Here is a 24041-nt window from a genome sequence, read left to right as displayed (position 1 = left end):
GAATACTTAGACCATAATGGTTGCTGCCTTTGTCAATGGCTAAATTAAATGCACCATAAAGTATTAGCAGGATTTTGTTCACATTGCAGAATAATAGATTACCATTATCTTGTCTGCTGGGGAAACTCTAGGCTCTCTTTTTCTTTCTTTCTGCCACACTTTTGCAAAGTAATTTCTGAAAATGCCTTGAAGTATTGTGTCCTGTTGGGACAGGCATGTTGAACCCAGTGACTTGGGACATTAGGAAGTTTGTTTAGTGCAGAAAAATTGACCATGAAGTTTTGGTGTATTGTATTCCTTGGAGACTAAAACGAGTAACAAAAATGCCTGTTAATTAAATCATGCTTTTCAGTGTCAAAGTGTGTTCCAGTCTTAAACTCATAATTAAGTTTTCGAATCGATTTCATGCAGAGCTTTGGAATGGAAGTGCCCCGGGTTCCTTTGAACTCTGTTTGCTTAATGTTTTCTTTCATTAAAAAAAAACCGCAGGCGTATCTGCTATCAGTGAGTTTGATAAGTCTAATTTGAAAGTGTACATAAATCCAATATTGATTAGATCCCAAATGTTTCCTTTATATGGTAAACGTAAATCAGAATTATTTGATTTAATATATACTGTACTTGTTTAAGCATCCAGTTTAATGCTTGAAGTTGATAAATTTATCATTTTTGTTAGGTATTGAATGTGTTTATATATGTAGTTCATATATATGTATAGCATACTATATTTCAGAAAAATGGAAATATAAATCTAAATTATTAGAACAGGAGTTTTGTTTGTTCTGTGTTTATTTTAGTATGATTTGCCTGAAAACTCTAAGTTAACCTAAAATTGAATGCATTAGAAATGACTATTAGCTACAGCTTGTTACATAGCATCTCCCCACTGTCCTTGCTATATAGATGATAAGCATTAAGAAGCAAGGGAGAGACTGCCTTTATTTTTTGTTTTCTTTCCTCTGACAGCTGGGAGAGTGGGGGACTCCATGAGTACATTAGTGATTGAGCAGGCTGCTTCTATTGCACTTATGAATTTCTGCGCTGAGGTTCCCACTGAAGATACCAACTGTAGCTGTTGTGTTAAGGATGTTCCCCCCCCCCCGAACCCTACAGCATATGGTGTGAGAGAGACACATGAAGAGAAATGTTTCTGCATGTGTATTGTTCCTTTGCTGGATTGGAACCTCAGTCTTGAACATATGAATCTGTTTAATACAGGAGCAGATCATTGGTCTATTAAGCTCAGTGCTCTCTGCGTTAACTCTCACTGAATCTCCAGAGTTTCATATGAGGTTTTTCCCACCCTGTAATTACTGTCTGGTATTGAAGTTGTTTATGTAGAGGACTTCAACTGAATGTTCATATCAATGACTGCATCAGAGAGTCTTGAAGAGCTTGACTTTGATTTTTTAAATTCCTCTAGTTTTCCTCTAGAGCAGGGGTATCCAAACTTTTTGGCAGGAGGACCATATCATCTCTCTGACACTGTGTTGGGGGTCAGGAAAAATTTTCATTTTCGCAAGTTAATTTACATTTCAAATTTGAATAAATTTACATAAATGATTACATTAAAGATGAAACTTATATGAATGAATGAAGCTCTTGCAATAGCTTATGGCCTATAAAAGACCTTGCACAAATCAAGGCTGGCCATTCCTTTGCTGCCACTACTGCATCACAGATGCATCACAACTGAGAGCAGTTGTGTTGGGCCACTATGGGCTCCAGGAAGTCTCTGGATGGCCAGAGCTCATTGGAGACTGAGGACTCCCAGTGGACCGGATTGGGAGGCTTTGAGGGCCACAAGTGGCCCCAGGGCTGGGGTTTGGACACCCCTGCTCTAGAGGAAAGTGAAAAATGTAGAAATATTCTTCTGAAAATGGGGAAACTAGAGCTATTTTCCTTGTCCTTAGATCAGTGCTGTGTGCAATGACTGACAGCAGCTGTCCAGGTTTTGGACAGGTGTCTTTCCCAGCCTAGATTCCAGGGATCAAATCCAAGACTTTTTGCATGCAAAGCAGATGAACTGTGACTTAGCCTTCACAACCCTCAAGTTTTCCATATACAGGAAAAGTACGTATAAAAGTCCTCTTGTGAAGTGGTCCATTCTAGGGAGGCAGTATTGCATGCTTTTTCTAAACATGTGGATCAGCCCACAGTTAAGTAGAATAGGAGATGAATTGTGGGAAAGGGCTTTGAGCTACTGCATTATATTTGTGTAGCAAGCGTTGAACAACATATAGTACAAAATGCTCTGTTCTATTCATGTTCCGTTTACATAAGCAATTCGAAAGGCCTAAGGTAGTTTGGAGAAGCAGTGACCAGGAACGGACCAGGAAAGGATGAGGAAGAGAGAGTGATTCAGTGGTACTATCTGATACTGCCATCAGTGTACTCTGGGAGACTTCGGTTTTGTGTTGCAGCCGTGCATCAAAAGTGACTATGTGTTTTTTTTAAAAATGGAAGTGTATTTCTATTTATTCAAACCACCACCACAAACAAAAGCTTAATAAAACCAGAGCTGCTAAATTCATGTGCTATGATGATTTTATAAACAACTTAATCAGTGTGTGGGCGGGGGGGCGGGCGGGCAAGAATTTCTGTTTGCAAAGAGTTTATTAAGAGACAGCAGTTCACTTTTGCAAGTAAAAAGCATATATCTCCAGTTATTGTCTAATAAGCTTGGGAAGTTCGTATTAATATCCAAGCTTCAACAATTTCTAGGAAAGAGAATTTTAAGACTATATATCTTATCTTTTTTTTTTAATTAAGTGGTATGGTGGGGGGTTTTTTGTTTGTTTTTTGCTCTTGGAGTTTCTAGGTGGCTGATCTCTTGCAAAACTGGTCTTCCCTCACTTAATGGTTCTCAGAATTCAGTGATAGTGTTGAAAATTAAAAGTTAATTTTGTTTGAGGGTTAGTTTGGACCGTTGGTTCATTTCATTTTATTTGTTCTGTACCTGCCTGCTCTTTGCAGAGAAATACTTTGGTTCTTACAAACTTATGAAGTATTTGGAGGGTGTTCTTATCCTTTGTACTACCATAGATCTATATGCCTATAAGGTGAGAAATTTTTACCAAAATATTCAGCATAGACTATCTCCTCATCCTATCTGCGGGTGAGGGCAGTTGAGGGGCGGCAGCCAGGAGAAGTCCAGAGGAGCAGCGGACACGATCTTACCCGTGCGGTGTCAGTCTGGCTGGCCTTTCTTTACTTCTTCCAATGCAACTAGCCAGCACGTGACTTGGCTACAAACTGCAGATCAGGGAAAAAAATTCCCCTCCCTTCCTCCTGGCTGTTCCATTATACAGAAGGGGGGAATGGTGCACACTACTGTGAAAGCACCTTGTTAACGTCTTTGAAAACAGTGGTGTAGCTCAGATTCTCCCCCCCTTCAATCAGCCTCCATGGCAAGCTGCAGCTGTTCCTCACAAGCATTTTTTCCTAAATTTTACCCCTCCCCCAGACTTTTCCAAGGGTATTGGACATTCCATGATTTTGGGCTGGAAACCTGCCCTTGTCTTCTCTGTGATATTGCCTTATAGGTGGTAATCTATGGTACTTGTTCCTCTCTAGTCTTTCTTTTTGTAAATTTTTGCTGATACCTACTCTGGAGGTAAAATTGATTGGTGTCACAGTAGGATAGGAGCAAACAGTTGCATGCAAAAATATATACAGTCCTATTTCTCAGTTTGTATCATGATCAGAATGGCAGGTATGGAGCTGAGAAACAGTCTCTACTTTTTTTCCTGTTTGGATTTGGAGACCAGTACAGCATAGTCTATTTACTCAGAAATAAATCTCATCATGTTTGGTGAAGTTTACTCTCATTGTAAATATGTGTGCAATTAATTTGTAATCATTATCTTGATTTTCTATCTAAAATATAATCAGAGTGACCAACAATTGATAAATATTGATTTATTTTAAAAATTGCTAAGAGCAAAACAAATAGAAAAGCCAATCCTTTCACCTTTGTTAAAATATTTCTTCCATTACAAAGATTTATATGCCTGTTGGAATAAAAGCAATTGCAGTCACAGAGTCAAAATTATGGAATTCTTAACATTTTATTGATTCCATGTTCACACTTGTCATGCTTTTCAGGGGAATCCTACCTTTTAAATAACTTTTTCGTTAATGAAATATATTTATTGCATTGCTCTAGATCAGTGTTTCTCAAACTGTGAGTTGGGACCCACTAGGTGGGTCATGAGCCTAGTTCAGGTGGGTCTCCATTTATTTCAGTATTTTATTTTTAATATGTTAGACTTGATGCTGCCATGGTATGTGACTGCATTTGGGGAAATGTCACAGATCTGTACTTTTAACCGGCTACTATGAACATGCTTTGAACAATGATAGTAAATGGGACTGCCTCCTGAGTAAGTGTGGGTAGGATTGCAGCCTAGGATGGTCAAAAATTTTCCTGCTTGATTACATCACTTCCGGTAGGTCCTGACAGATTCACATTCTAAAAAGTGGGTTCTGGTGCTAAAAGTTTGAGAACCACTGCTCTAGATTTATTTCTTTTTGAATTATATTTGTGGCCACGTGTGTGTCTGGAAATCAGATGTAATGTGCCTGATTCATTGCATGGTAATGTCTCTGTATGTGTTGGGTTGTTGTATTGACTCAGAAAACATTGCCTAACTATAAAGGAAAATAGGTCAGTAAAAAATGATTGAGAACTCTCTAATAAGAACATAAATCTTTGACTTATTTTAATAGTATGCAGAATACTTTTGCTGGACTATGCTAAGGGTCCAATCCTATGAGCTTTCCAGCTCTGTTGCAGCCATGCCAATGGGGCATGTGCTGCATCCTGAGGTGTGTGTAGAGGGGCAGTCACAGAAGCCTCCTCAAGGTAAAGGAGCATTTATTCCCTTGCATTAGGCTGCATTGCAGCTGCATCAGTGCTAGAAAGCTGGATAGAATAGGTCCCGAAATGTTTATGCAGTAAAAAGCAGAGTTGTATCCAAAGATAGGGTAGGTCGCCTGAGGGGGTTTCCTGAAAGTGCCGCCTTTCTCCCAAGTTACGGCAATGGTGGCATGGAGCAAGCCTTCTTGGTGGTGGTGCCACAATTATGGAATTCCCTACTGAGGGAATTGAGATCTGTTCCCTCCCTCATGGTGTTTCGGCAAGGGCTCAAAACCTTTTTGTTTTGTTTGGTGTTTGGTTTGTCTACCTCTTGTGTCTCTATAGCATTTTTTGAATGTTAATAGTTTTCTCCTCCTCCAGTTGGTTTTTATTTTATTTATTTATTTTTGAGTTTATTCATTGTTTTTATAGATTGTATTTAATTTTTTTAATTTTTTTTATTTAAATTGGAAATCACCTTGGGCATCAGCTCCAGCAGAGGAAAGGTGGGATGGATGGATAGATAGAAATTAAAAAATAGATAAATAAATAAAACGAATCTTAATAAAGCACCATTGAAATCAGTGGACTTAAGTTAGTCATATCTAATGTCATTGATTTAAGTGGTCCTTTTGTAAGAGTTCACTTTCTTTGGATATTACTTACTCAGTAATATTTTTAAAAGGACTGTTTAGTTCAGATGTTGCTATCTCTCACTTTAAAGCACAAATCTCCGACTACTGAAGGTTGTCTACTCTAAGTACAGAAATCAAGGGTATTGTATGATGGGGATTGGTTTGTATTCATGAAAGACCTGAACAGTATTCTAGTCACTAATTTAGAGTTGCAGTAAACATGACTAATTTTTTTTCACTTTTTGCAGAGTCAAGTGGGTTTTTCATTTTTAATGCAACCATTCATGCTAAAATATATTGAGATACATTTCTCTGTTTTTCAAGTGACTATTTTTATTTCTAATCTCGTTAATTACAAGGCATTCATGAGAGGTATACAAGGCATACTATAAGTAGTCCAATTGAAGCAGACAGTGTTGGTTGTTGCTCTTAGGCTGGGGACGATCTTGAACAAAATCCTACAAGTGTCTTTTGAATAAATTAAGCCACTGTAATCAACACTGAACTGTGTACCAGTGTGTTTGGGAAATGATAGCAAAGCTAAAAATGGCAAGCTTTTGCATAGTACTTGCATTAGGTTAACCCTTCTGTTAATGTTAAGAGCGGTATCCCTTGGTTGCCTAAAAAACTGAATATACTTGATCTAGCATCTGAAACATTTTGTTTGGGGCTGTAGCTCAAACAGGTAATGGAATTAAAAGTCATTTCACACCCTATGCTAGAGAATAGTAGGTGAATTTTAATAGGAATCTTACCCTTACCAAATCTTACCCTTTTTGAAAAGGTCTGTTTTCTTTTGAATTTATGGTTTTAGAAAATATACTTTTAAACATGATAGGTGAAAACATTCTGGATAGGAAAAGATTTGTACTGAGCCATCTAACCATATTAGTTTAGGTTGTAATTTGTGACTTTTACCTATGGTGGTCAGCTAGTGGATAGTATAGAAGTGTAGCTAATGCCAATGCAATTTACATTGGTTGAAATTGGGTGAAACTGACCCACTGTACAGAAGGCTTACGGAAGTATATGGTGTACATTGTTGGAATGTGCACAGGACCAAGTAAGCACAAGCTGCATCATTGTTTGAAAATGGAGAGCCATCTTTGTATGGTTCTCCACAACTGCATCTCCTAGTATGCAGTTGTGTGTGAGTGTTGGCCAAAGAGCATAGACGGATATTTTTTTTTTAAGAGAATTGTAGGAGACTTGTGCAATCGCATGCATATCTTTTCCAGGAGTAAGTGCCATTGAACATGGCGGGGATTACCTGTTAATAACATGCATAGGATTGTGCTTCTATAACTGCTTTTTTACAGTGTTCCAAGACTTCAGGATGTCAAATCTCTTCAGTGTACTCAAGGTCCCAAACTGTAATTTTGACTCAAATAATTTTCAGTGTTGTTAATATGACTGTGGACCAGTATGCTTGACTAACTATTGTGAGTGGTAAGGGAAGAGCATTGAAGGTATATTTTATGGCTCTGTAAATATTGAACTCTAGCACTGAACTGAGAGTTAGGCTGATGTATATGCACCTGTGTGATTGGAGCAGCCAGCATTGGAAAATAGGCTGCAGGGGGTTTCAGGTACTTGGGGTATTGTGTTGGAATGTATTGAAGCAAACATTGCTCGGCTTATTTCCCCTGCTGAAATTAACTTTTGTCTCTAATTCTCTTCCAGGGTTTTCATGGTCCTTATCCCTTTGGACAGTCTTAAAAACAAAAAAACGGGTATCGTCGAGAAGAGAATTTGACAAAGGATGGACTTGGGAGGGAGGGGGAGTTCTTGTGGCTTATAGAAGATACAGCATGAACCCCCTTCTTGATCTCCGTATCCTGGGATAACAAGAAAACAAACAATAACTTAAGACTAGTTTGTTTCCAGAAAAAAACAAAACTAAAGTATGCATGTGTGAATGCTGACTTTGAGGAGTGCTGTTCAGTGCTATGAGAGAGAAAAATACACCAATGTTTTGTTTAGAAGTCATTGTCGCAGTTAATTAGGTAGTTTAAAAGAAATTTTTAAAAAAGATTAAAACAAAAAGCCATCTCTTTTTAAAAGAAAAATTATTTTGCCTACTGAGCGGTTGTAGTCTGAGCAAATGTTAAACTTTTTGTTTCTTGTTCATAACTTTTAAAAAGGGACAGCGTGCATTTTATGGAAATTTGCTTGCTTAGCATTTTCTTGGGTAGCGTGATTGCTGTTTGTACATCAGGTATTTTAATTTGTAGCTAGATCAACTTCCAGGTCCATGAACTTTAATGAAGTCTATTTTTTCCCCTCCCCACAAGTTATTTGCTTTTTAATCACATGCTGGTATCATTCTTCTGGGCATGGTGTGTTAGTCATTCATTAGTTCTTTTGTGTTGATAAAGTTGCTCAGATCCAATTTTATTATTCATGGGCGAGGTGAGAACGTGGAGGGAGCAAGGGGACTGAAATGGTGCAGGAGGTTTTTCTTGGGTGCAGTTTTCAAAGCATACTCTTATTACACTTGCAGATTTTGCCCTGAATGTTTAGCATATTTAAATATTACTATGTTAATGTGTATAATAACTGTCTCTGAGACAGCCATGCATGTATGTGTCTGTCTTGTGCCAAGAAGAAATTTGATTTCTAGAGTGGTAGAGCACCAATTTTTAATCTTTTATGTCACTTCTGGGTATAAAATTCACATCTCCCTTACTGTAGGGTAACTTCAGTTTTTGAGTCTTCATTGATATAAATACCAGCTTTGTTGGCAGAGATGAAATGGCATTGAACATATGGGAGGAAGAATCATTTTCAGCCACCCACTGTAATTCCTTCTGTTCATCAGTTTACTTGTTCTTAGAACTTTCAGTTTCCAAGTTGGGGCTCTGTGTGTGTATCAAGAGGATGGAACTTTTTAGGTCTAACTGGGCCGCCTGTGAAGAATGATAGCCATATATAACTGAGACCAAGCTGCCCAGTTCCATAGGGAAAAGCTGCAGAACATGTCTCTTAAAATTCTTGCATCAGTATCAGCCTTTGAAAGAAGAAGAGACTAAGGAGGGGGGTTCTGTCTAATTCAGAAACTTGAACTAGGCCACAGCAGCCATCTGCCAAAGATAGAATAATATGCAATACCCTCTTCCTTTCATCTCACTCAAATGACCAAACTATCTGTTCTCTTTGAGAGAGTAGAAGGTGTGTGTATATGTACTGATGAAGATAATGTAAAGCTGTTAGTTTGGCTCAGAGTAACTCCATAGTCCAAGAGTCTTTAATAGTCAAACTATCCACAGTCCTGTTTCCCATCAGAACATATGGATTGCACTGCAGAATTTAACCGAGCTCTTGCTGAAATCCCAGGGGTTAAGCATTTAGGTATTTATTAACTAAAACCAATTAAATATTTTGCTGTTTGTTCTTTTAAAGAACATGAATGATTTTCTTTTCCTCCCATTAGTCTAATTTGTATAATACAGTATATTCTTTCTATTGACATTGCCAGGAATTCTGAGAAAAATTATTACAAAGAATTACTTTTGAAATGGTAGATCATGGAGGTGTAGGAGCTAGAAAATATTTCCCTGTTTTGCTTGACCACCAACATTGCTCTTCAGATATGAATCTTGATCAGTATAAGTAATGTTGTCTTCTCCAAATGCAAAATAGATAATAGTAATTGATTATGTATAGCATTTAGTCACAACGATTGGTTTTAATTTTTTTTTCCTGCTCTGGGCAAGCAAGCAATTTTATAGATAGGCAAGTAAAGTGATTGAGTGGGTTGTCTGATTCTTTTTTTTTCTTTATTTTTGCCATTTTTTGTTTGCTCTGGTGACAGCATTGGAAGTCTTGAAGTGGTGATAACTGGCAGCTATTAGACCAAGTTGGAATTGCTTCTCCTTAGACCAGTTGTTTGCAGACTTTGCCCACCTAAACTGTCAGCTGTTTTTTCTTGAGATTATATTCTGTTTCTTTCCTTTGCTTGGGGAAAGCTGATGTGCACTGACTGTTCGCTTGCAGCACATCAGGATGCCCAGGCTTGGTAGATCATCTCAAGTGTGATGTCCTTATTTTGAGCGCTAGTTTGTCCCTTGTGAATGAAAACCACTCCAGTGAAGGAGACAGAACCAGAGCCCATGTGGAGTTACAATCATCAGCCCTCCTGAGATCTTCCAGAGCATATGTATTGTCTTTATCTTTGGATGATCTCTGTATAAATAGTTGTAAAGGTCTCATACCTGTTTGTGGTATTTTGATTAGGCTGATAATCCTTTCAGTGATGACAATGGGAGGATGTTTAAATCTGCCTGTGGTTTCTTTTCCAAAGAAATATTTTTCCCATGATACATGACCTACTTTATTACTCACTGAGGTCCCAATCCTATCTAACTTTCAAGCACCAATGCAGTTCCATGGTAAGGGAATATTATAAATATTCATTTATCTTGAGGAGGCTTCCATGGCTCCCCCCCCCAACTGCAGAATGCACACCCCACTGTCATGGCTGCATCAGTGCTGGAAAGTTGGATAGGACTGGACCCTGAGACTCTTGTGACTCTGCTTTAAATCGTCATTTCTTTTTAAACCATTTATGATTCTTTTGTGGCTCTGTTACAGAAACAGTTGATCTTGAATCATGTGGATTGCTTCAGAACAGCATCTTCAAACTTGAATAGCTAAGATCTTGGTTCCTAGGTGTACAGCTTTGGATTTTTGAAAATCCCAATGCCTTTGTCATAGACATGAGGGGAAGCTGGCACTGTGGGCTGTGACCTCCCCCCTCCCACAGATGACCTATGACTTGACATTGCATCACAAACAAAAAAAAAAACACACAATAAATTAAGTGTTGCATTATGAAGAGATGGTGGACAGTTTCACCTGTTCAATAGTTACATGTTGTGCAGCTGTTTAAAGGCACTGGCATTTTGTCAGGAAAAGGTAGCAACACTAACTGGTGACTGGGTGTGAAACTGTTCTTAGGACATCTTTACACATGATACTTTTCCTGCACAGATCTAATCTTATAAAGGGAAAACATTGTACACTATGGATTGTCAAGACTGTTTAGATTGTCAGGCTCTCAGTCTTTTATAAGTGTAGCAGAACAAATAACCCTGTCGTCTTCAAGCATCATTGTATATGTGTTACTGCACTTCTCCTCCCCTCCTATGTGCTGTTGCAACTGTAAAAAAAAAAAAGTCTCTCAGCCCCTTTAACCAAAGTACCGTAATACTGCTGGGTCATGGAGGATGGCAAACATTACTTGATCCTTACCCTGTTTCTGAACCCAGGGCCCTGTAATTGGTTTTAGGAATGTAAGGACTGGTGTTTGTTCCCCAAACTTCATCTTCCTTCATGTAACAAGTGCACTTGGGTCTGGTCTCCTGTCCCTAGGGACTCATTCTGGAAGAAATTATGATGGATTCCTGATGAGAAGAAGCTCTTATAATTTAACAAAGTGATGTTTAATTTTCTCATTAATAGTACTTTTGTTTGCAGGATTCTTTTTAATTGTTTATTTTTTTAATGGGAACGTCTCCCTAGCCCAACCTGCTGGGTTTGAAAATTGCTGGTAACCTATGTATCTGAGAATGTGACACATCCCTGAGATAGAAGAGCTCCCAGACTTTTCACTGGGAACCTGGGTTGGCTTTGAGTTCCTCTGGCTGGAAATAAACTCTCCCTGTCTGGGGATGGGTGTCAAGCCTGCATTAGCAGGTCAAATATTTTTGCCCTTATTTGGGGCAGGAGAAGGTGAAGGGTGTATCCTGAGGATTTGGGATTTGTATACTCCTCCCACCCCCAGCTGGGGATGAGTGCATCTTGAATCTCTGTAAGTATATACAAGTGTAGCCAGAGTTCTCTGGGGCTGAGAAATGCACGCTGTCCCATGTCCGGGTTTCCGTTGTTTTTTCTCTTGTGTGAGTGAGTGGTTGATTCTGCAGCCTGTCTTTATTCTCTCTGGGGGGAGTGCATGTATAGAGCAGGATGGTGTGTTGCTTCATTGAGTCTGGGAAGAATCCTGTAATAGCACATTGTGGGGGAAAACAAGGATGCTTTTTCCTTAATGTATAAATGAATATTTGTATGATTAAATTAACACAAAAGAATTCTGTAGTCGTCGAGTTTTTATTGACTGAGCAAAGGTTAATCCTACTTTTTTTTCCCCCTCCTAGACAGTCTCCCTGAGTCTGTGAGGACAGGAGCAAGGGAGACTGGGGATCTAAGTTTTCAGAAGGGAATGATCTGAGTAAGACAGCGGTGCCATATTAATATTTGGCACACATTTCCAAGCCAATGCAAAACACAGGATCTAATGCATCAGTCTTCCTGACATGGCTCTGAAGGGTTGGCTTCAACATGCATAATGGAATTGTGTAGATTGCACAGGAGCTGCCATTGTTACCCCCAAAACCAATGCAGCAGGCCAGTGCATCAGCAAATCCTTAGTACATTTTATATGCCTGATACTAGGGACCTTCAGCTTGTATTGGTTTGCTTACAGACTAGAGCAGGGTTTCTCAAACTGTGGGTCGGGACCCACTAGGTGGGTTGCGAGCCAATTTCAGATGGGTCCCCATTCATTTCAATATTTTATTTTTAATAGATTAGACTTGATGCTTTCTTGGTATGTGACTGCATTTGAGGAAAGTTACAGTTCTGTACTTTTAACAGACTAATATGTATATGCTTTTAACAATGATAGTCAATGGGACTTACTCCTGGGTAAGTGGGGTACAATTGCAGCCTAGGATTGTTAAAAATTTCCCTGCTTAATGATCTCACTTCCGGTCATGACATCATTTCTGGTGGTCCCCGACAGATTCTCATTCTAAAAAGTAGGTCCCAGTGCTAAAACCTTGAGAACCACTGGACTAGGTCTTTCTCATGGCTGTGTTTTATGCACAGTTATGATTTATTGCTGGTCTTTGTAGTTCTGGCTGGGTGGAGTGACCTGGAAAGGCACGTGCCCAAAACCCTTCAGACAGGCAGGACTTAGATGCACATGAGAACAGTGGTCTGTATTAGGTATGTAGTTTATTTATTTATCCCTCACCACCTTACTTCTGTGTTGAGCAGTAGCCACAGATCAGGAGGCACCATTCAGTTTGAGATGTATATTTTGGAAGACGTGTGTAGACACCAGCAAATTTTTTATCACTATGGTATATTTTCTTCACTGCTGCATCTTCCTCTACTTACCCCAACTGCTCTTTTTAGGCTCTTCATTCCTTCCTACTTTGCTCCCAGTGAGTACAACAGGCCAATTAACAGGCCACCAGGCTGCAGAGGAGAGGATAGTCTCTGAACTACTGAGCATCAGGACTATAGAAAACTGTGTTGCCACTGCATGCACATAAGCCAGGAAGTTGCAGCCAATCCCAGCTCCCTCACACGGGTACCTGCAAGATATTTCCAGTTGGAAACACATTTATTACACTGCACATGTTCTAGTTTTATTGCTACATCTTACAAAAAGAAGTGTATGAAGTATTGCTCAAACTTGCAGGGAAAACTTCCCAGCATCTTGAAAATATCCCTGTTTTCCACAGTGTAACCAATACCATGCACCCTCTTGCATTATTCTCTGCCACAAGGAGATGGGCTGTAGCTCAGTAATAGACAACCTGCCTTGCATGCAAGAGGTCTAAGGTTCAATGCCTTGTATCTCCAGGTAGGGCAGGAAAAAAGGCCCTTCTGAAACCCTGGAGAGCTGCAGCCAGCCAGTGCAGATAATACTAAGCTAGATGGTCCAAAGATCTATTGTAGCAGAAGGCAGTTTCCTATGACTCAAGACTGCTAAGTGGTGCTAGTTAATTTGCCATTTATCGACCTCTGTTTACATTTTGTAAAGAAACTATTTACCCCAACCCTGTGGATTTCTGTGGAAAAGTGACAGTTAAATATGATTAACTGTCATATTAGGAATCTTTGGCTCACTCTCTTGAGCAGAACATCAGAGGGCTACTTTTCACATTTCAAAAGGCAAGCACAGGTAACCCAGATTGGGGACTCTAGCCAGTCATGGATTCCCTTGTGCAGCTATGTATTTCTCAGAATAGTCCTCTATGTCCTTACACTTTGTTTTGTTTGTGTGTGTGTGTCTGCTATAATAACATTTTTGAAGTGCCCTTGACTTTTAGCATGTGCATTCTGTAACTACACACACACACACACAACTGTTTTTGGTTTGGTTTTTGTTGACTGCCAAGGATGTTTGTACAAGTTTAGAATATTTTTGGGGTACTGAATCCAAAAATGGCATTGGTTTTGCCCGATTGGGTCTAGTTTTGGGGTACAGCATAGCCACCTTTATATGCTGATTCAAGCGATTTCCTTGTGAGGAGGCCATGGTGTCAATTTTCTCATGAGGAAGCTGCCTGAATCTGCATGGTGGCTATGCTGAACTCCCAAAACTTAGAACAATTGGGCAAAACCAATACCATTTTTGATTCAGCACCCCAAATATACTCGGGAATAGGTCCAACTTTTGAGACAAGAAAATGTGTGTAGACCTGTGTGATTTTTTGGAGCAGGCTAGCTTCAGATGAAGGGGTGAGACCCTATTCAATTTCTTAACTTGCTGTTCTTACTGGAGCTCACATTTTACAAAGAGCTGATGGGTTTCCTATGTTTAAGTGGAACAACAACCCTCAGTGCTAGCCTGCCTCTGAGTTACCATCCAACTATGGGCACCTTTGGCTATGTACTGTATTGTGTTGAGTAATGAATGCACCCCCAGATATCATGATGCTTCCAACTGTATTTTAAATGCGTACTGTTTGATATTTCTGCTTCCTCTCTTTTCATTTACTTGTTATTTGCTTTCAAGGTTGTTTGTCTTTTGGGCTGCAACCTGTCAGGAGCTCATCAAGGCCAAGCAATCAGATCACACCTTCATTATAATGGTATCTTTTGAGCAGGCAAATAAATTATGCTGTCATTGTGATGCACTCGTTTTAAATGAAGCAATGTGCCATGACTTTTACGTGGTTATGTGCCATGGGTGTGGTGCTGCAGGCAGAGGCCAAGTCAAATAGCTCTAGAGTTGAACAATGTAAGATGTTCTGCAAAGATCTGAGAGAATTTAAATATTAAAATATGGTTCATTCACTTTTCCGCTTCAAAGCCACATAATGATTGATGCCACCCATGGACAGGAAGGAATTTCATGTAAATTTGGTTTATTCTGTGCTTGGAGTACCTGTGCCAAAACCCTGAACATTGTTCCATTACAGGAAACCTTATGAATCCTACAACTTCAGATTTGGAGTTGATAGATCAAAGTAGATATTTGTTTACTGTAAAAAGTACAATTCTGAAGTTGGGTTTTTCTTTCCATTAAAACAGTGGACTCTGCTGAGTTAAGATTTGTGTACCAAATTCTCTTCCCAGTAACTAATGATCTAGGTTATGAGTTTTGCACATTCTGATGGAAAGACAACTTGAAACAAGATTGAAAAATCTTGTATTCTCATCATTTGTTTGTTTGTTCCCAAGATCTGTTTCAAAAGTTAGAGCATCTGGTACTGTTCTCTCAAGATTGTTCCATTTCAGCATTCAAGTCAGTAGATGGAGAGATGCATATTTGAATATTCCCAAAGACCAAAGTTGTAAAGATGGAAAAAAAACAACTTTGAGATTTGTCAGGTCAGGAAAGAAGCTAGGTTAGTAATTTCCTTGATAGCCTAACTTTTGATACACAGGGAGTTTTTTATGTAAGGGAGTATTCAAACATGATCCTTCCCATCCTAAAGTGGTACCATCTAGGGAGGACTGTACTGCATACTTTCCCCCTTCATAACATTTGAATTAGTGCTTTTCTGGTGTGATTAAGATACTTTTCTAGACTATAAGGTTGTCTAAGTGGCAGTGGTGTAGCTAATGATTGTGTAGCCTGGTGCCAAGCTCAAAATGTTTCCAGAAGTGATATCACAACTGGAAGTGACATCACACCCAGGCTTTTTTAAAAGTGAAAATTGGGAGGAACCCACCTCCTCCCCCCAGCAGCTCACCACCCACTTGCTCTGCTGCCTCCCCCCCAGTTAGTGGCATAGCTAAGGCATCTATCTGCAACCAAGAAGATTTTGTAGCCCCCCCCCCCGCATGACAAAATCAAATTTAATTAAGTAAATAAAGTTATTGGTTCCATGCTGAATCATAATAACATCTCATTGGCACTCAGAACAAACAGTATGATAGGTCAGTTTGGAGTTAAGCAAATCCACTTTTTGTTCCACAAGTCAGTTGTGTTTTCATTTTCTGGTTAATTGGCCATAACATTTGTTAGAAAACAGATATTCCAGTGCTGCTTTTTCATTGCACTCTGCATTAAATTACCTTTCCAATGATATATAACAGGGGTGCCCAAACCCCGGCCCTGGGGCCACTTGCGGCCCTTGAGGACTCCCAGTGTGGCCCTCAGGGACACCCCAGTCCCCAATGAGTCTCTGGGCCTCCAGAAATTTGCTGGAGCCCGCACTGGCCCGATGCAACTGCTCTCAGAGTGAGGGCAACTGTTTGACCTCTTGTGTTAGCTGTGGGATGAGGGCTCCCTCCACTGCTTGCTGTTTCACATCTGTGATGTAGTAGCAGCAGCAAAGAAAAGGCCAGCCTTGCTTTGTGCAAGGTCTTTTATAGGCCTTGAGCTATTGCAAGACCTTCATTCATTCATGCAAGTTCCACCTCTAGTATATTAATTTATGTAAACTTATGTAAATTTATTCAAATTTTAAATGTAAATTAATTCTTTTTCCCCCAACGCAGTGTCAGAGAGATGATGTGACCCTCCTGCCGAAAACTTTGGACACCCCTGATATATAACATGATGGTATTATTCATTCATATCAAGATTTTCACAATTTTGGTCACTAGTGCCAAGCTCAGCTTGTTGCCCCCCTAAAGCTTGATGCCTGGTGCAACTGCTACGCCCTGCACCTCCTTAGCTACGCCACTGCTGAGTGGAGGTGGGTTCTGCAAGAGTCATTGGGAACTGAGCTAGGCAAGGATTCACTTTAGAAAGAAAGTTATATTCTGAGGTCAGAACAAGGCAGGCTATCTTTCTGTGAAACCTCAGCACTACATGGCTTAAAGTTTTGCTTTGGCTGATATGCAAAGTACTTTACAACGTGAATCCTTTCTCATCCCAGCAATGCAGCGAGGTAGACTCAGGCGAGATATATTGACTTGCGCAGGGCCAAGCAGCATTTGGACTTGGATCGCCCATATCCAAATCCAAAGCTGTGTTTCCCAGGGAATTAGGTACATTTGTCAGCTTTAGACCCAATACTATCAGGAATTCTGTTGGTGTACAACAGTCTACTTAATCAAATTTCACTTTGGGGAGGTGAGGGTAATGGTGACAATTCCACTGTCGTGAAATGCACTTCACAGAAGCAAATGTTCCAAGCCTACTCACTCATGATCTGTCCTCTTGCATAAGGGGGATTTCTACTGCTTTTTCGGTCAACGTTTCCTGCATCATATCACGTTTTGTAATTTTTGTTAATCACTTAAGAGAGGAGGTTTGCTTGGTGATTGGTACATCCAGAATGGCTTCTACTAGGAAGTAGTTGCCAAAAACATAGGAGCAACCTTAAAAAGCTGCCTTTTGTTGACACAGCAGTTCTCCAAGGCTTCAGAGAGGAATCTGCTCAACTTGGAGAATCTGCTCAACTTCTGCACCTGCAAAGTAGGTGCTCTACAGCCCCTCACATCAGAGTATTCCCTAGTTGGAATTTGACTTGAGTTGCAAAGGAGTTGGAGAGCTATTTTGGTCACTTTTGTTAGGAGTTTATAGGAAAGGCAAGTTTCATAATGAAGCACTGTTTCCATTTTAGAGTAGCTACATCAGCATTCGTCACCACCGCAGAGCATTAGATACCACAAGATTAATGATCTCTGAATGAATGTGAACAATATCTTCACTTTTACATTCAGTCCCAGAATACATTTCAGTGATGTCTCACAATGCTCAGTTTTCTACGGCAAATAAAATGTTAAAATATAACAACCAGAGCATGTTCTTCCACTGAGACATTTTAAAGAGAGATTGCAAAACAACAAACAGTGGAATATAGGGGAGTACATTCTAGGGCAGTGATGGCGAACTTATGACATGTATGTCAAAGATGGCACGCCACAGCATTTTGGGTTACATGCCAGCGTTCAACAACTGAGTTTGTTTTTATTTGTATTTCATTTTTTTAATTATTTAGCATAATACATAGCAAATAATTTAGCAAATACATAGCACCACACATGGTTGTACTAGATTTTTTAAAAATAAATGAATATGTAAAGAGTTGTTTCTCTTTCGTTTGGGGGGGTTTACATGCTGGCAAAGTCAAGTTAGGCATTTTCTGAATTTTTACAGACTGAGCCCAAAATGTTCGCCATCACTGTTCTAGAGTCATTTTGGATAACTACCAATCACAGCTTATCTTTAGATGTTCTTGTAATCTTATTGTGCAGAGTGAGCAGCCATCTGGGCAGTGGTGTAGCAAGCAGGGAGTGGGGGCAGCCTGCTTTGGGTGACTGGCCAGAAGGAGGTGGCATGTGAGGCCTACCCAAGATGCAGTGTCAGTGGGAGAATCAGCAGCACCACCAGTGTGCAGGTATACAGAGGTCACCACCACCTCCTCTTTCGGCAGTGTTGTGATCTTGCTTCTGCCCCATTCCTGCTCTTTTAGAGGCTCCTTTGTGACAATGCAACATCACTGCTCCAGAAGCCAATGCCTGTAGCGACACCCCTGCATATGGGGAGCTATTTTTAATGTTTGGCCATGTAATGAAGTGACCCTAACTTTAGGGCATGTTAAATTGTACCTGAGTACAGTTGTTCATACATTCTATTCATTAAGTACAATCTATGTACAGCAGTGTTTCTCAACGTGGGAGGGGGGTCACAACTCTCCCGGAAGAGGCATTCCCAACCTTCTTTTGTTACGCTGCCCCCTTAAGGAGGGTAGTGATCCAACTGGGGACTGCCACCAAATGTGTTTGAATAAAAAAGGTTGTTTTTTGTTAAAACTTACATGTATTCATAGGTGGTGGCGGAAGCAGCGAAACCCGGAAGTGCTGTTTTAATGGTACTACAGGTTCCTGTTTGGGTTGCTATCCTCAGCATCTCAAAAGAAAATTGGGAACCACTGATTGTTCAGTAAAAATATAAATGTTGGTGAAATGTTGCACGTATCCTCCTGTGACAAGATTACAGGCAGGTACAATGTGGTGACTGCTTGTAGCCTTTTCCTGTATGCATGTTAAAAATGATAAACCTATGATTGTTTAGCATGAGATTTATAGAATCCTGCACAAGAATGCAGTTGACACAATTGAAGATCCTGGTGAAAGTTCTTCTGAAAGTGAATAACATTCTTGGCGAGGGGTGGGTGGGGGGAATTTGGGCACCAGCTTTTGAATATATAAGAAAAGTATTTGAAAGCGGTATTTATTATTCTCTGGCAGGAAAGGCATAGAACCAATTAAAACATCCAGTATTATGACTAATCCTAGACCTTGCACTGAAAGATGATCATTACAATACAAACTTTGTTTGGTCATAGGCTGATTCTGATTCATGTCTACTTGAATGAAGCAAGTAACTGAAAGAGAGCCAGTTAAATAAGTGATTTATGAAATTCTAAATATACTATATCAGATTTATATGGCTGCAAGATTAATGATATAATGAATCTAGACAGAAGAGGGAGCATTCCAAGAGAGGAAGTTTGCTGTGCCCAAGGGAAGACAATTGCCTCATCCATCAGAATCTATTACAGCATTCAGTTAAGCCTTGGAAAGTGGTCCGGTTTGCTTCAAAACCGGAACAGTTCAGTAATGTGCAGCAACAATCCCAGCTTTACTTTATTGTTGTTGTTATTGTTATTATTAACAGTATTTACATACCGCTTTTCAATTAAAAGTTCACAAAGCGGTTTACAGAGAAAAATCAAATAACTAAATGGCTCCCTGTCCCAAAAGGGCTCACAATCTAAAAGGATGCAAAAGAACATCAGCATACAGCCACTAGAACAGACAGTGCTGGGGTGAGGTGGGCCAGTTACTCTCCCCCTGCTAAAAAAAGGAGCACCCACTTGAAAAAGTGCCTCTTACCCAATTAGCAGGGGTTATATACATATGGTCAAGCCACCTGAAATTTGTCCACCCCAGAAATACAATTCAAGTAGTATACATGCTTCCCAAGGCACTTTGAGCAACCTGTTCAATACAGAATTTGTTTCCAGTTCAAATAGCCTTGCATATAACCTTAGGCTGGCTGGGCTACCTCTCTGACTGCGGGTGCAATCCTACCCTGCACTGGAACAGGCAAGCCAAGAGGCTTGCACTGTATCTAGCGCAGGATAGGGGCCCAAGGCAGCTCAGCCAGAGGCAAGGGGAAACTTTTCCCCTTACCCCTGGGTAATGCGCCCTGGCCCCAGTGGGTCTCCTCAGACTTGCGCCACGCTCCAGTCTCCCCAGGAATGGGAGTTGGGATCTGACATAGCTGCTGGATTCCAGCCCTGCCCCCCACCCACCCTCGGGGTTGCCCACTGCCCGCCTTCCCCCTGCCCAGGAACGCCTCCCTCGCACCCACCCCAGAACCTTGCGTCAACCCAGGTGGGCCAGCACAAGACTCATGGAGTAAGCCTCTGTGTGTCAGCGCACCTCTGTGTGCCAATGTAGCTTACTCCTGAGGAGGTGCAAAATGCTTTACAGCACATTTGCAACCCTCCTGGGCTGGCACAAGGGACTTGCGCCAGCCCAACTCATTCTCAGGATTGCGCCCTGCATGTGTGAACCTTCTTGCTCTGTTTTTCTTTCCTTTGCGCTTGCTCTTTTTCTCTCTCTGTAATCCACACTTTCTCTTCTTTTTAATTTCACCAGAGACTTGATATGAGACTAAGGCAACTTGAGCAAACCAGCCAGCCCCAATCCCAGTACTACCCAAACTGTTCCATAGATACTGTCCTGTCAGAGAGGTCCCTTCATTGCTAGATCTCCAAATGCCAGTCTGCTTTCTTTGCTACAGAGCTGACATATGCAGATAGGCTCAATGAACTAGAGAAGAGGTTATTCTACATATTGTAGGGCACGGCTGGTGGGTGGAGGGGCAGCCCCTGCACCAGCCTGATTTATCAGTTTGCCAACTCCACAGGGCCCATGTCAGCCTCTCCCAGTGATGTGAAAATGACTTGCACTGGCCCAAGGGCCTCGTAAGATCAGCTCCTTAGAGACTGATAGCATTGAAGACCTTGAAGTGGTAGTAGGTTATCAATGAAGTGGTGTGACTTAGCAGCACAGCTAAGTCATGTTCAGTACAAGTATTCTAAAAGAAAACGGAGTAAATGTATAGAAACAGATGGAGAAGAAGAATCTCCATAGTTCTGCTTTTGCTTCTTATCTAAAGAATTGTTTTTCTCTACTCAAAACCTTTGTCATTTTTTTCTGGTAACTTGCACGCAGATAAATTGCAGATACATTTTTGTCTGCAGCAGTGGTGGACCTGACACTGACAGTTTTGAATTTGATTGGCCAAAATAACGCAAGTGAATTTTGAAGTTCATTAAAACTGCTGCTAAACCCAAGCATGTAAACTAGCACTATAGAAGTTAGAGTGTAGAACACAATATAATTATAGCAGCAATACTATCCTAATTATATTGTGTTAGGGCCCAATCCTATCCAATTTTCGAGTGCTGGTGCAGCTGTGCCAATGGGACATGCGCTGTATCCTGTGATGAGCAGGCAATCACAGAGGCCCCCTCAAGGTAAAGGAATGTTTGTTCCTTTACCTTGGAGCTACATTATGACCGCACCAGTGCTGGAAAGTTGGATAGGGTTAGGCCCTTAGACTCTTTAATAGTGTCAAATTTTTTAAATAACAAGAAAAACATACCTTATTTTGTCGAACAGATTTTGTTAGCTTACCAGGTACAAATGAATTCATACTACCCTGTGATTGTAGATATTTGCATTATCCAAAGGAGAAGAATAAAAATTACACAAAAATGTGGAAAAAAAACTATCCTGGGAATAGAAAAACCATACTACTTTGAGTTCATAATTGAATTACTACAGTGAACCCTCAATTTAACAGTCCTTGCTTTGACATATTTTGGAAACAATGGATATTTTCTCGCTTCATTAAAAACTAGTCATATAGATATGTTCATGTGCAGTTGAACTTAACTTCAGCATTAGTGGACACCTCTTCCCTCGTTAGGCCATTTAAATTGTAGTTGTATTTTAAGATTTCTCCAATGTGTCTGACATTAAATCATATTTCCCTTGTGTCAGTTATGCTTCTGTTTGTGACCACAGTCTTCTAACTGGATGTCTGGTTATTTTTGATTATTTTTAAACATTGTATGATAGGTGCAAAGTCTGCTTCTTCCATTCATTCTGGTGATGACTTCCCCCATGTATGTGGCTGGTAGCAATCGGAGTTGCTCTTTTGAATGTGGCTGGTGGGCAAGCCAGTTTATTTCTTCTAATGCAGTGTTTCTCAAACTATGGGTCAGGACCCACTAGGTGGGTTGTGAGCCAATTTCATTTCAATATTTTATTTTTAATAGATTAGACTTGATGCTACCATGGTATGTGACTGCATCTGGGGAAATGTTACAGATCTGTACTTTTAATAGCCTACTATGTATATGCTTTTAACAATCAATGGAGCTTACTCCTGGGTATGTGTGGGTAGAATTACAGCCTAGGATTATGAAAAAATTTTCCTGCTTGATGATGAAACTTCTGGTCATGACATCACTACTGGTGGATCCTGACAGATTCTCATTCTAAAAAGTGGGTCCCAGTGCAAAATGTGAGAGAACCATGGTTTTAATGGGAAGTTAGAGCCTACTCAAGCATTAAAACTATCAGCAGATTTTGGAAAACACCACCAGAGGGAGTCATATGCTTTTTTTCCAGATTGGTTGTTAAAAACTGGATATTTTCACTATGAAAGAAGTAGCCTAAGATAGTGGTTCTCAAACTTTTTAGTACAAGGGCCCACTTTTTAAAATGACACTCTGTCAGGACCCTCCTAGTTTATGAGACTTTTTTTTAAAGAGGTGATCTAGAAAAAAATATTATATGTATTTATTTACAAGTAATATTTTATTTATCTATTTATTTGCAAAAAGAAAACCTCAGTCCATTTATTGTAATGAGGAAGCTCTAATTAATAGCCTCAAGGCTTGAGGGACTTAATTATGTGACCTAGCCTTAACCTACTCCAACTTCCTGGGCTTGGGAGAAAACCACACCAGAATAAAGATGCTCAAACATTTATCTCTCTAAATTTACACAAGCTTGCAAACTATAGGAACTCAGCTACTTGCTAACTGCAGAAGCTCAGCTCTTTGCAGGGCAATTAGCAGTGATGTGATTTTTGAATAGCCTCAGGACTTGAGGCAATTAGTTACCTGAACTTTCCATCATCCCTGTTTTCCTTGAAATTTCTGTGGGACCACCAGAAATCAGATCATGACCTACCAAGTGGATCCCAACCCACTGAGAAATGCTGCCCTAGGACAGTGGTTCACAACTTTTGGGGGGGTCACATTCCCTGCTCTCCAGATTTGAGAATCTGATGAAAGCTATAGACCCCCTCCCCAGAAAAATGCACTAAAACATGCACACACAAAATTTTGCATTCAACATTTTTTTTTTGTATTAGAAGTACATGTGGGGCCTCTTTATCTGCAGATTTGGTGTCCACAGATTGGCCCCACTGCGAATGCTGAATCCTCTGATGGCCCCCCTGCAGACGTCCCAGGTGTGACCGGAACCTTGTTCTGGTTGCATCTGGGAGACTTTCTGAGCCTTAGAGAGGCTGCACACCACCTGACGTGACCTCTAACGCTCAGAATGGCCCCCAGAGCAATTTGAGGGCAACTTTTGGTTTTACAAGAAGTTGCCTGAAAACTGCTCCATGTGACTTTCTGAGCACCACTTCATGCAGCCTCTCTGAGGCTTAGCATGGCCCTTGAAGCAGTTTTTGGTGACTTCCTGGAAAACTGGAAGTGGTCCTCAAACTGCTCCAGGGGCCATTCCAAGCCACCCAGAGTGGTTTCAGGCCACTTCTGGAAGTTGCCTGAAAATCACTTTGGGGGCTATGCTGAGCCTCAGAGGCTGTGTGAGGTGATGCACGGCCTTCCTGAAGTGCAGAACGACTTCAGATGCAACTGGAGCACAGGTGGGCTCTGAAAATTGCAGATTTCATTATCCGCGATTTTCAGTATCCAAAGAGGCTCCACCTGTATATTTATTTCACATAGACAGAATATACTGTAAAAACAATCTATTCATATAATCACCTCTCTCTCTCTTGTTTTTATGGAAAATTAATGACCACATCTGGGAAAAATGAAAATAAATCCAAATTGTGCAAATAAAGCAAAAAGTAAATTTTAATACTACTCAAAGGTAAAGTTTCATTGAGAAACCTGCTCTTATTTGGCTTGAATAAGAAGGTGACATGTCACCTTTGATATCCAATCAATTTGAAATTTTCACTTTGATGGTAAGTTCTGAAACCCTGATTTGCAAATGTATAC

At 40.3% G+C, this 24041-nt stretch overlaps 2 protein-coding genes across 2 annotated transcripts in view; both read left to right on the top strand.

The window, feature by feature from the left end:
• The window catches only part of ILRUN (inflammation and lipid regulator with UBA-like and NBR1-like domains), a 50850-nt gene extending 39265 nt beyond the window's left edge, over positions 1-11585 (top strand). Inside the window, exon 5 of the mRNA XM_066623369.1 lies at positions 7180-11585. Coding sequence (XP_066479466.1) covers positions 7180-7215 — 36 coding nt within the window. The 3' untranslated portion in view covers positions 7216-11585. The remainder of the gene's footprint in view (positions 1-7179) is intronic.
• SPDEF (SAM pointed domain containing ETS transcription factor) overlaps positions 1-24041 on the top strand; it is a 140868-nt gene that overhangs the window by 39094 nt on the left and 77733 nt on the right. The window lies entirely within an intron of this gene.

Source organism: Tiliqua scincoides, chromosome 4, assembly GCF_035046505.1.
Source record: "Tiliqua scincoides isolate rTilSci1 chromosome 4, rTilSci1.hap2, whole genome shotgun sequence".
Lineage (NCBI taxonomy): Eukaryota > Metazoa > Chordata > Lepidosauria > Squamata > Scincidae > Tiliqua > Tiliqua scincoides.
This window is presented reverse-complemented; position numbering and strand designations above follow the sequence as displayed.